This window comes from Gigantopelta aegis, chromosome 15 (genome assembly GCF_016097555.1).
Source record: "Gigantopelta aegis isolate Gae_Host chromosome 15, Gae_host_genome, whole genome shotgun sequence".
Lineage (NCBI taxonomy): Eukaryota > Metazoa > Mollusca > Gastropoda > Neomphalida > Peltospiridae > Gigantopelta > Gigantopelta aegis.
In genome coordinates this window covers 45,481,547-45,495,322 of record NC_054713.1, presented here as the reverse complement: position 1 = coordinate 45,495,322, position 13,776 = coordinate 45,481,547, and the positions used below count along the sequence as shown (strand labels likewise).

The window sequence follows — 13,776 nt, the reverse complement described above, 5'->3', positions numbered from 1 at the left end:
AAGTATATATATATATATTTATAAAAAATGGACGGAGCAATTTTAAGTTATCTCATAAATATAGTCCATTTCTCCTCTCTCCAGTACGATTATCCAAAGAAATGTTTACAATCTACAAATGTTATTTTAATTAGTGATCCTAAACTTCATGCTGCTGATAAGCATTGTTCTGGGGTGGGGGGTATACTTGGGTGGAAGTAGTTATGGTAACAGTCACAGAGTACAACAAATAGCTCTTTTGGTATGGGAATGGGATAAAGTCACCACATACAGTCTGTCTGCAAACTGATAGCTGGGTGGATTTGGAGGGTGGTGCTACCGATGGAATATGGGGGTGTGGGTGGGTTTGGGAGTCGAATTGGGATGGTAGCATTTGGACTATATATACACTGTAACAGGGAGTGGTCTGAATGAAAGTAGGGGTGTGTGAATGGAAGTGTGAATAAGTCGAGAACAGAGTAGGTGGACCATATACACAGTAAAAATCTTCCAATTTGTACTGACCATGCACAGGGGAGGATTTGGAGGAAGGGGTGTGTCAATGGAAATGTGGGTACAAGTGTACAATGGGGTGGGGGACTGCAAACAGTCAAACTCTTCACACCCTAACTGACCATGTACAGGGGTGGATATGGAGGGGAGTGTGAATGGAAGTGAGGGTGCAAGTGGAGAGCGGGGAGGGTGACTATTTATACACAGTAACTGTCTTCACACCCTGACTGACCATGTACAAGGGTGGACCTGGAGGGGTGTGGGTACAAGTGGAGAGTGGGGTGGGTGGACTATATACACAGTAACTATCTTCACACCCTGACTGACCATGTACAGGGGTGGACCTGGAGGGGTGAAGGTACAAGTGGAAAGTGGGGTGGGTGGACTATATACACAGTAACTGTCTTCACACCCTGACTGTGACAGTGTCTGTCCGCTTGTAGTGAATTCCTCTTGGTTGCCATGATGGCACGTCGTCACCATAGCTGGGCGCATAGTAGTAGTGGCGTCGAATCTGATGACTCATCTCGCAGAGTCGCGTCTCTTCATCTACCACATATGGCTTCACATCGGTGTCGGACTGCATGAGACGCCCGGACTTGATGATCTCAGCAAACGCCTGAAAACAGAGACAGCACGAGGTTAAGTTCATGTTAGACATGGGTGAACATGAGACAAAAGACAGCAGGAGGTTAAGTACATGTTAGACATGGGTGAACATGAGACAAAAGACAGCAGGAGGTTAAGTACATGTTAGACATGGGTGAACATGAGACAAAAGACAGCAGGAGGTTAAGTACATGTTAGACATGGGTGAACATCAGAGAAAAGACAGTAGGAGGTTAAGTTCATGTTAGACATGGGTGAACATCAGAGAAAAGACAGTAGGAGGTTAAGTTCATGTTAGACATGGGTGAACATGAAACAAAAGACAGCAGGAGGTTAAGTACATGTTAGACATGGGTGAACATCAGAGAAAAGACAGTAGGAGGTTTAGTTCATGTTAGACATGGGTGAACATGAGACAAAAGACAGCAGGAGGTTAAGTTCATGTTAGACATGGGTGAACATAAGACAAAAGACAGGAGGTTAAGTTCATGTTAGACATGGGTGAACATCAGAGAAAAGACAGCAGGAGGTTAAGTACATGTTAGACATGGGTGAACATCAGAGAAAAGACAGTAGGAGGTTAAGTTCATGTTAGACATGGGTGAACATCAGAGAAAAGACAGTAGGAGGTTAAGTTCATGTTAGACATGGGTAAACATGAGACAAAAGACAGCAGGAGGTTAAGTACATGTTAGACATGGGTGAACATCAGAGAAAAGACAGGAGGTTAAGTTCATGTTAGACATGGGTGAACATGAGACAAAAGACAGCAGGAGGTTAAGTTCATGTTAGACATGGGTGAACATGAGACAAAAGACAGTAGGAGGTTAAGTTCATGTTAGACATGAGTGAACATGAGACAAAAGACAGAAGGTTAAGTACATGTTAGATGTGGGTAAACATCAGAGAAAAGACAGTAGGAGGTTAACTTCATGTTAGACATGGGTGAACATGAGACAGAAGGTTAAGTACATGTTAGACATGGGTGAACATCAGAGAAAAGACAGTAGGAGGTTAAGTTCATGTTAGACATGGGTGAACATGAGACAAAAAACAGCAGGAGGTTAAGTTCATGTTAGACATGGGTGAACATGAGACAAAAGACAGCAGGAGGTTAAGTTCATGTTAGACATGGGTGAACATGAGACAAAAGACAGAAGGTTAAGTACATGTTAGACATGGGTGAACATCAGAGAAAAGACAGCACAAGGTTATTCAGAGCAGAAAAAAAAATTGCAGCTGGGTTTTTTTTGCTGTGGATTATAAAAACAATGTAGTTGATTTTTTTTTTCTTTTCATGTCATTTGTTTTGCCAGACATTTTCTTAAATGCATGGGTAGCACTACACTAACTTTTCTAAATGCATGGGTGGCACTACACTAACACAGTCTTAAATGCCTGGGTGGCACTACACTAACAGTCTTAAATGCATGGGTTGCACTACACTAACAGTTTTAAATGCATTGGTTGCACTACACTAACAGTCTTAAATGCATGGGTTGCACTACACTAACAGTTTTAAATGCATGGGTTGCACTACACTAACAGTCTTAAATGCCTGGGTTGCACTACACTAACAGTCTTAAATGTCTTGGTTGCACTACACTAACATAGTCTTAAATGCATGGGTTGCACTACACTAACATAGTCTTAAATGCAAATGGGTGGCACTACACTAACAGTCTTAAATGTCTTGGTTGCACTACACTAACAGTCTTAAATGCATTGATTGCACTACACTAACATAGTCTTAAATGTCTGGGTTGCACTACACTAACAGTCTTAAATGCATTGGTTGCACTACACTAACATAGTCTTAAATGCATTGATTGCACTACACTAACATAGACTTAAATGCATTGATTGCACTACACTAACATAGTCTTAAATGTCTTGGTTGCACTACACTAACAGTCTTAAATGCATTGATTGCACTACACTAACATAGTCTTAAATGCATTGATTGCACTACACTAACATAGTCTTAAATGCATTGATTGCACTACACTAACATAGTCTTAAATGTCTTGGTTGCACTACACTAACAGTCTTAAATGCATTGATTGCACTACACTAACATATTCTTAAATGTCTGGGTTGCACTACACTAACAGTCTTAAATGCATTGGTTGCACTACACTAACATAGTCTTAAATCCATGGGTTGCTCTACACTAACAGTCTTAAATGTCTGGGTTGCACTACACTAACAGTCTTAAATGTCTGGGTTGCACTACACTAACATAGTCTTAAATGCATGGGTTGCACTACACTAAGTCTTAAATGTCTGGGTTGCACTACACTAATAGTCTTAAATGCATGGGTGGCACTACACTAACAGTCTTAAATGTCTGGGTTACACTACACTAACAGTCTTAAATGCCTTGATGGCACTACACTAACATAGTCTTAAATGCATGGGTGGCACTACACTAACAGTCTTAAATGCATGGGTGGCACTACACTAACATAGTCTTAAATGCATGGGTTGCACTACACTAAGTCTTAAATGTCTGGGTTGCACTACACTAACAGTCTTAAATGTCTTGGTTGCACTACACTAACAGTCTTAAATGTCTTGATGGCACTACACTAACATAGTCTTAAATGCATGGGTGGCACTACACTAACAGTCTTAAATGCATGGGTGGCACTACACTAACATAGTCTTAAATGCATGGGTTGCACTACACTAACAGTCTTAAATGTCTGGGTTGCACTACACTAACAGTCTTAAATGCATGGTTGCACTACACTAACAGCCTTAAATGTCTGGGTTGCACTACACTAACAGTCTTAAATGCATAGGTTGCACTACACTAACAGTCTTAAATGTCTGGGTTGCACTACACTAACAGTCTTAAATGTCTTGGTTGCACTACACTAACAGTCTTAAATGTCTGGGTTGCACTACACTAACAGTCTTAAATGCATTGATTGCACTACACTAACATAGTCTTAAATGCATTGATTGCACTACACTAACATAGTCTTAAATGCATTGATTGCACTACACTAACATAGTCTTAAATGTCTTGGTTGCACTACACTAACAGTCTTAAATGCATTGATTGCACTACACTAACATATTCTTAAATGTCTGGGTTGCACTACACTAACAGTCTTAAATGCATTGGTTGCACTACACTAACATAGTCTTAAATCCATGGGTTGCTCTACACTAAGTCTTAAATGCATGGGTTGCACTACACTAACAGTTTTAAATGTCTGGGTTGCACTACACTAACAGTCTTAAATGCATGGGTGGCACTACACTAACAGTCTTAAATGTCTGGGTTGCACTACACTAACAGTCTGAAATGTCTGGGTTGCACTACACTAACAGTCTTAAATGTCTGGGTTGCACTACACTAATGGAGTCATTAAACTCATTTTGGGTGGACACCAGTACCAGGATGACGACACAGAACCTGGCAGCCATAAATGTGATCATTTGAATATGACACCTCAGAGGCCGATCAGAGCCACCGCTAGTCAAACAGCTGTTATCAACAGAGAGTGACGTTTAACTGGTTAAAGGAAAGGAATGTTTTCAGCGCCATCGTGGCGTCATATATCAACTTACAACACAAGCGGGTTCCTCCAGTTTGTTCCCCCAGATGAAGATTCTCAACAACGTACAGTTGAGTCGCAGCGAGTTGGCGAGCGCGCACAGACCTTCCGACGCAATGTTGTTACTGACTATCACCAGCCTGAGAACAAACAACAACAATACACAATGAAACCCTCTAAATCGGACACCTGCAGGAACAAGTAAAATGTCTGGTTTTAAAGAGTATTTGCTTTAGAGAGGTTATTTTTTACTATACCAATATTTATAAAGGGTCTGTGAAAAACATCCAGTTTTGAGGGACTTCTGGTTTACAGAGGGTCTGGTTCCGAGGGGATTCACTACAATAATCTACTATGTTATTAAAGTTACGTTCTCACCTCACAGCACTAGTACCTCAGTTACTAATGACAAATACAAACAAAACTACAAGTTTAATGAACTCACTATCTCGCCTCCCTATATTATAAAATTATTTATTAATACAAAATACAAACTTAACTACAGTTTTAACAAACTGACAATCTCGTCTCACCATATTATAAGATCATGCTAGAAAATCTCAGTCATGGTGAGGAATTGATAGCTGACTGTGACAGCTAATTTGATTTTATGAAATTGACAATTTTGCCAACAATGAATATCATCAAATACAGGAATCTCAGTAAGTACTTTGTTTCAAACACAAATTGTGGTCAGTGATTGAGAATACGAGTCATGAACAGAGAACATCGAACCACAAATTGTGGTCAGTGATTGAGAATACGAGTCATGAACTGAGGACATCAAACCACAAATTGTGGTCAGTGATTGGCAAAAATAACTGACTTAGCATATGATCACAATAATTTTAAAAATCTATAAAAAAAAAAACTTTCATACACATGAACATTATCATTTTAATTATGAACCTTTAAAGTGAAAATCTGTAAGTAAAATTTGTTAACTTGTACTCACTAAATGTGACTTGTCAAAGTTAATCCTACATGGGCCTGTGTTTGAAAGTAACAATTTGTACAGCGTTACCATCGTGTTAAAGTCTCCAACTCTATTAGTTTTGAGTCAAGACGTTTTCCAAGCACAAGGCCGTAGTTTACAGGTTACCCTGCAGGGCAGTAGTTTACAGGTTACCCTACAGGGCCGTAGTTTACAGGTTACCCTGCAGGGCCGTAGTTTACAGGTTACCCTGCAGGGCCGTAGTTTACAGGTTACCCTGCAGGGCCGTAGTTTACAGGTTACCCTGCAGGGCCGTAGTTTACAGGTTACCCTGCAGGGCCGTAGTTTACAGGTTACCCTGCAGGGCAGTAGTTTACAGGTTACCCTGGAGGGCCATAGTTTACAGGTTACCCTGCAGGGCAGTAGTTTACAGGTTACCCTGCAGGGCAGTAGTTTACAGGTTACCCTGGAGGGCCATAGTTTACAGGTTACCCTACAGGGCCATAGTTTACAGGTTACCCTGCAGGGCAGTAGTTTACAGGTTACCCTGCAGGGCAGTAGTTTACAGGTTACCCTGCAGGGCAGTAGTTTACAGGTTACCCTGGAGGGCCATAGTTTACAGGTTACCCTACAGGGCCATAGTTTACAGGTTACCCTGCAGGGCAGTAGTTTACAGGTTACCCTGCAGGGCAGTAGTTTACAGGTTACCCTGCAGGGCCGTAGTTTAGGTTACCCTGCAGGGCAGTAGTTTACAGGTTACCCTGCAGGGCAGTAGTTTACAGGTTACCCTGCAGGGCAGTAGTTTACAGGTTACCCTGCAGGGCAGTAGTTTACAGGTTACCCTGCAGGGCAGTAGTTTACAGGTTACCCTGCAGGGCCGTAGTTTACAGGTTACCCTGCAGGGCCGTAGTTTACAGGTTACCCTGCAGGGCAGTAGTTTACAGGTTACCCTGCAGGGCAGTAGTTTACAGGTTACCCTGCAGGGCAGTAGTTTACAGGTTACCCTGCAGGGCTGTAGTTTACAGGTTACCCTGCAGGGCAGTAGTTTACAGGTTACCCTGCAGGGCAGTAGTTTACAGGTTACCCTGCAGGGCCGTAGTTTACAGGTTACCCTGCAGGGCAGTAGTTTACAGGTTACCCTGCAGGGCCGTAGTTTAGGTTACCCTACAGGGCAGTAGTTTACAGGTTACCCTACAGGGCCGTAGTTTACAGGTTACCCTGCAGGGCAGTAGTTTACAGGTTACCCTGCAGGGCAGTAGTTTACAGGTTACCCTGCAGGGCAGTAGTTTACAGGTTACCCTGCAGGGCAGTAGTTTACAGGTTACCCTGCAGGGCCGTAGTTTACAGGTTACCCTGCAGGGCCATAGTTTACAGGTTACCCTACAGGGTCGTAGCTAGGACTTTTTGTTTGGAGCAACTGAGTAGTTAATAGTCTAAAACTCCTTAAACAGTTAAGAAGAAAAATAAATTACATTTCTATAATTTTTTCTGGGACCACCCTCCCTCCCCCCAGCACTGCTAGCTACGGCCCTGCCCTAACTAACGTTTTGAAGTAGGAGTTGATGGTGAGTGTGTCTGCGATGTGTTAGTGTAAATGTTACCCTGACTCACGTTTCGAGGCTGTAGTTGACTGTAAGTGCGTCTGCGATGTGTTTGGCACCATCGTCCTCTAGGCGGTTGAAGCCGAGGTCGAGAGTCTTGATCGCCGTGCTCGCCTTCAGGACCTTAGCGAGCTCTTTAGTCCCGTCTCTCGTGATCCGGTTACTGCAGAATATAATAATAACAGTAAAATATCTCCTTCAAATAACACTCATAAGCCTCTCGTGATCCGGTTATTGCAGGATATAAAAATAATAAAACAGTAAAATATCTCCTTCAAATAACACTCATTGGTCTCTCGTGATCCGGTTACTGCAGGATATAATAATAACTTAACAGTAAAATATCTCCTTCAAATAACACTCACTGGTCTCTCGTGATCCGGTTACTGCAGGATATAATAACATAACAGAAAAATATCTCCTTCAAATAACACTCACTGGTCTCTCGTGATCCGGTTACTGCAGGATATAATAATAACATAACAGTAAAATATCTCCTTCAAATAACACTGATAAGTCTCTCGTGATCTGGTTACTGCAGGATATAATAACAACATAACAGAAAAATATCTCCTTCCAATAACACTGATAAGTCTCTCGTGATCTGGTTACTGCAAGAAGTAAGACCAGTTAAATATTTCTTTACAGTATATCACTCATGTTTCTTACATCAGAAGTCTACTGAATAAAAACTCTGTTAAACCGTTTATATCAAACAACAATCATGTTTCTTACAAGTCTCCCCCACATCCCAACACAAAATTTACGAAAACAACGCTCTTTTTGAGAATGTCAATTTAGTCTAGCTGGAGACAACCCTATAATTACTGTTTCAGACACCCTCTCCCACCTTCTTTTAATGCTAAAAATGGCCTTGCATACATTCTCACAGCAAAGATGATTATTCAGGTAATGAACAGTAATTGTTGTAAACAATGTAAGTCACAGTAACAGTTAAAAGAAAACCCTACATGTAGTTTGAACCTGTGGAAAAGGACACCAAGTTTAGTTAACCTTTAGACTACCGGATTCATTTCTGACAAAAACGGCGTTGAGTGGGTACAAGTTTATAATTTTTACTCACAATTATTCACTTAAATGTTTTATCAATACATGAAATAAAGTTCATATTGGAAATGGTTATTTCCGTGGGTTCGTCTCATTTTTATGGTATTTTAGATCAGTTGTATGTATGTATGTTTGTGTTTGTATGTGTGTCTGTGTTTGTATTTAGTTATTTGTAATAACGTCACTAGGCAGTGAAATTGTGTGTTTGTCGTAGATCATATTTCACTATGCAAACTATCAATAATTGAGCAAACAGTTGCAATAGTTATCGATAGCTGAATTAACGATCGATCCATTGCTATCAAGGCACTGACTATGACAACATATATCGATAGTTTGATGTATCGAGCATACACCACCACACTGTAAACAGTGTACAGTATGTCGACTGGTGTGATGTCATGCGAGATATCTCACCTAATACACCACTACACTATATACAGTGTACAGTATGTTGACTGGCGTGACGTCATGCGAGATATCTCACCTAATACACCACTACACTGTATACAGTGTACAGTATGTCGACTGGCGTGACGTCGTGCGAGATATCTCACCTAATACACCACTACACTGTATACAGTGTACAGTATGTCGACTGGCGTGACGTCGTGCGAGATATCTCACCTAATACACCACTACACTGTATACAGTGTACAGTATGTCGACTGGCGTGACGTCATGCGAGATATCTCGCCTAATACACCACTACACTGTATACAGTGTACAGTATGTCGACTGGCGTGACGTCATGCGAGATATCTCGCCTAATACACCACTACACTGTATACAGTGTACAGTATGTCGACTGGCGTGACGTCATGCGAGATATCTCGCCTAATACACCACTACACTGTATACAGTGTACAGTATGTCGACTGGCGTGACGTCGTGCGAGATATCTCACCTAATACACCACTACACTGTAAACAGTGTACAGTATGTCAACTGGCGTGACGTCATGCAAGATATCTCGCCTCATACACCACTACACTGTATACAGTGTACAGTATGTCGACTGGCGTGATGTCGTGCGAGATATCTTGCCTAATACAGTATGTCGACTGGCGTGACATCGTGCGAGATATCTCACCTAATACACCACTACACTGTATACAGTGTACAGTATGTCGACTGGTGTGATGTCGTGCGAGATATCTCGCCTAATACACCACTACACTGTATACAGTATATAGTATGTCGACTGGCGTGACGTCGTGCGAGATATCTTGCCTACAGTGGTCAGAAGTTTAAATAAAAATAACCCTAACACATTGGATAAAGTTACAATAGAGAGAAAGAAGAGTCTGTGCCATAAAATGGGGAAATACCCTAAAACAGACCTCGACTCCGTAACACTTATTGTCAGAAGTATGTGTGTTTTTAAAACAGACTCGACCTCGACTCCGTAACACTTATTGTCAGAAGTATGTGTGTTTTTAAAACAGACTCGACCTCGACTCCGTAACACTTATTGTCAGAAGTATGTGTGTTTTTAAAACAGACTCGACCTCGACTCCGTAACACTTATTGTCAGAAGTATGTGTGTTTTTAAAACAGACTCGACCTCGACTCCGTAACACTTGTCAGAAGTATGTGTGTTTTTAAAACAGACTCGACCTCGACTCCGTAACACTTATTGTCAGAAGTATGTGTGTTTTTAAAACAGACTCGACCTCGACTCCGTAACACTTGTCAGAAGTATGTGTGTTTTTAAAACAGACTCGACCTCGACTCTGTAACACTTATTGTCAGAAGTATGTGTGTTTTTAAAACAGACTCGACCTCGACCCCGTAACACTTATTGTCAGAAGTATGTGTGTTTTTAAAACAGACTCGACTCCGTAACACTTATTGTCAGAAGTATGTGTGTTTTTAAAACAGACTCGACCTCGACTCCGTAACACTTATTGTCAGAAGTATGTGTGTTTTTAAAAATATAAAAAATGCATTTTGTAGTATTACAAACCCCCTGATAACCACCAACACTTCGGATGTACAGAAATGGACATAAAATCGAAGTAATGCCTGATTTCAGTTATCAAAAATGGCTCTAATATAAAAAAAATATGTCGTAGTGTTTAAAACCTAGGGTCTGTCACTTTAAAAGATGGGATATTCACCAGCTGAGGTTGAGGTAGGTTAGTGAGTGGTTTTCTATCAGACACTCGGAGAGTCTCGCCGCACCGAAATCTCGCATGTCGTACTTCTCGAGGTGAAGTTCTTTTAGAGTATTGTTCACCTGTCGGAAAATAAACTTACAAACAATTACAGTCAAAAACACACATCCATTAATAATGTAATGTAGACTATAACACACAAGCTCCAGACCCGTCAAGAGAAAACATGATTTAATACAAAATCACAAGTTTAAAAAAAAAAAATTATACGAACACTTCATAATAGCAGGTATACTTTTCAGCCTTGGATCTTGGCATTCAAAAATAATAATAAAAAATTAATATATACACATATATACATACATACATACAGGTTATTACCAGAGTGTTTTTCGGTATCGTCAATATCATATATTAGGAATACAAATTGTATTATGCGAGCCTCTGGCAAGCATAATACATTATTTTTATTCCTAATATATGATAATGACGATACCGAAATACACGAGGGTAATAATCTCTTTATCATATAAGCTCAAGCTTAATACAAGGTGTTTTTGTAAACTGTACACGCAACTTTAATTCCAGTCAGCCATTACTAGATATTCAAATGACGTAAGAATATGTGGCGCGGTGTATTTTTGAATGGAAATGACGTCAAACTCGAATGACGTCATTTTGGATGTCCTAACAAATAAAGTTATGCCTAACGTTTTTTGTTTTCTGAACGCAGGACAGCTTTCAGTGTCAAATTGCCATTGAAATGTTTTTATTTGATGACTATGAATGCATACGTCAATCATGGAGTGTCACCCAAGTACGTTTGCTTAAATGTCAATAAACCTAGTGCCGAGACCTCGACTAATTTACATCTAATTTGCAAAGTTATCAAATTCTTAAAGTATGTGATCTGAAAAATAGCACATACTTTGATTGCACTGAAAATGTAAGATATTATATGATAAATACATATACATATATATATATATATATATATTTTTTTTTTTTTTTTTTTTTTATAAAGGTTTAAGTATTATGATTTGATTTTAAAAAATAACTCTTCTACCCAAAACATATTGAGGACATGAACAAGAAGTGTAAATATTTATTTATGTATGTATGGTATTACACTTACAGGTCACTTTAAATCATCACTAATTTGTGCTTTGTGAAAAGTACATGAAGAAAAATTATATATAAATCTTAAAAATTAATATCCAATTTTCTACCATAATGAGGGAAAAGTGATGTGGTACTTTTTAACAATTTTAATAACGATGCAATAAACATTGTATTTCCAAAACTCATAATTGACATCATGTGAAATATGTCAGAATTATACCCGTTTCCATGAGTGACAAAGTAATACACATGTAAATGATATCTCCACTAGCTCTCTCTCTCTCTCTCTCTCTCTCTCTCTCTCTCTCTCTCTCTCTCTCTCTCTCTCTCTCTCTCTCTCTCTCTCTCTCTCTCTCTCTCTCTCTCTCTCTCTCCCCCTCACTCACTCACTCACTCTCTCACTCTCACTCTGTCTCCACTTTCCAATGTTTGAGACGTCACCTTTAACATATTTGCCATGTGCACCACTGTCTCCTCTTGGTGTGTAAACAGGATTGGGCGATTCACGTTCAGACTCCTCAGAGTCTTGTTCTGGTGTAGGACCGTCGCCAATGCAATAATACTCTCAATTTTCTGTAAACATCAACATGAAAGTAACATACATCGTACGTAATAGGTCCAAATGAATCAATATATAAACAGTCATGTCATAAGTAAGTGAATATTTCTTAAAATATCTCTATCCATCCCAACATCTCACTCTTTGTTTTTCTCTCCACTTCTCTCCCTCCCTTCCTCCCTCTCCCTCCCCTTCTCTCTCTCCCTCCCTCATATTTCTCTCTCTCCCTCCCTCATATTTCTCTCTTTCTCTCTCGCTCTCTCTCTCTCTCTGACACCACCAAATACAGCCCACCCTTGTTCCCCATCAGACTATTTACAAACAACACGGACATAATTACCAGATCTGTGTCTCCCAGGTCGAGACACTGTAGAGACATGTTTACTTGCAGGGCTTGAGCGAAGTACATCCCTCCCTTGTTGCCCATCTTGTTTCCATTCAGTCGCAGTGTCAACAGGGTGCCGTTTGTCTGCAGAGAGAGAAGACATCAAACTCACCACAGATAAACAATCTTGGCATATGTTTACAGAACTTAGATCTATGTTACTTCCTTGGCATATGCTAAAAAATAGTTCATACTCACATTTTGTAGATGTTTATTCTGACACTCATTCCAATAAAGTCGAAACACCAAGGACTGATTTTTCTTGAGACTCGTGTCAGAAACCCATCAACAAGACGCATCCCAGAAACTGATAATCCAGTTTGGGATATTACAAAAATCAAGACAACCAAAAACACATTAAAGATACAAATACAATTAAAATGTATTCAATGTGTAATTTAATCTTTAAAAAGAGGCAGACAAGTTACAAACATGGAACAGTCACTTTAAACAAAACTTTCAGTGACACTCATTTAGCTTAAAATGGACTCCATGCCTTCAACAATACTAACGTTAGGTTCGAGACAAGCTCATTTAGATGATAATTAAACAAGTGCTATGATTACAACTTACGTGGAGAGCTTTAGCGAAATGTTCATTTAGATGATAATTAAACAAGTGCTATAATTACAACTTACGTGGAGAGCTTTAGCGAGATGTTCTGCTCCCTTCTCCTCAATGTCATTACACATCAGATTGACCTCACTCAGTGTCACATTCTCCTGATGTAAAGAAATGGTAGATATTTTTAATATCTCGGACAGACACAGACACAGACACAGAGACACAGAGACAGAGAGACAGAGACAGAGAGACAGAGACAGAGACAGAGACAGAGAGAGAGAGAGAGAGACAGAGACAGACACAGAGAGACAGAGACATAGACAGAGACAGAGAGAGAGAGACAGAGAGAGAGAGACAGAGAAAGAGAGAGACAGAGAGAGAGAGAGAGAGAGAGAGAGAGAGAGAGAGAGAGAGAGAGAGAGAGAGAGAGAGAGAGAGAGAGAGAAATGGGTAGAGATAGAGGAAGACCGACCAAGCATCAGGCAAGTACTTTACCACTAGGCTACGTCCCATCCCCAGACAGAGACAGAGACACACACACACACCCAGAGAGACAGAGACACACACCCAGATAGACAGACAGAGACACACACCCAGAGAGACAGAGACACACACCCAAAGAGACAGAGACACCCCCCCCCAGAGACAGACACCCCCCCCAGAGACAGAGACAGAGACAGAGACACACCCAGAGAGACAGAGACAGAGACACACCCAGAGAGACAGAGACACACACCCAGAGAGACAGAG

General features: G+C 40.4%; 1 protein-coding gene across 5 annotated transcripts in view; it reads right to left on the bottom strand.

Moving 5' to 3' along the window:
• The window catches only part of LOC121390187 (leucine-rich repeat-containing protein 34-like), a 34,426-nt gene continuing 20,650 nt past the window's right edge, over positions 1-13,776 (bottom strand). For all 5 annotated transcript variants that reach the window (XM_041521938.1, XM_041521939.1, XM_041521940.1 and 2 more), the window contains 7 exons: positions 13,101-13,184; positions 12,418-12,546; positions 11,960-12,091; positions 10,400-10,518; positions 7,219-7,371; positions 4,687-4,813; positions 1-1,111 (listed from right to left, as the gene is read on the bottom strand). In XM_041521938.1, the coding sequence (XP_041377872.1) occupies positions 899-1,111; positions 4,687-4,813; positions 7,219-7,371; positions 10,400-10,518; positions 11,960-12,091; positions 12,418-12,546; positions 13,101-13,184 (957 nt within the window). In that variant the 3' untranslated portion in view covers positions 1-898. The remainder of the gene's footprint in view (positions 1,112-4,686; positions 4,814-7,218; positions 7,372-10,399; positions 10,519-11,959; positions 12,092-12,417; positions 12,547-13,100; positions 13,185-13,776) is intronic.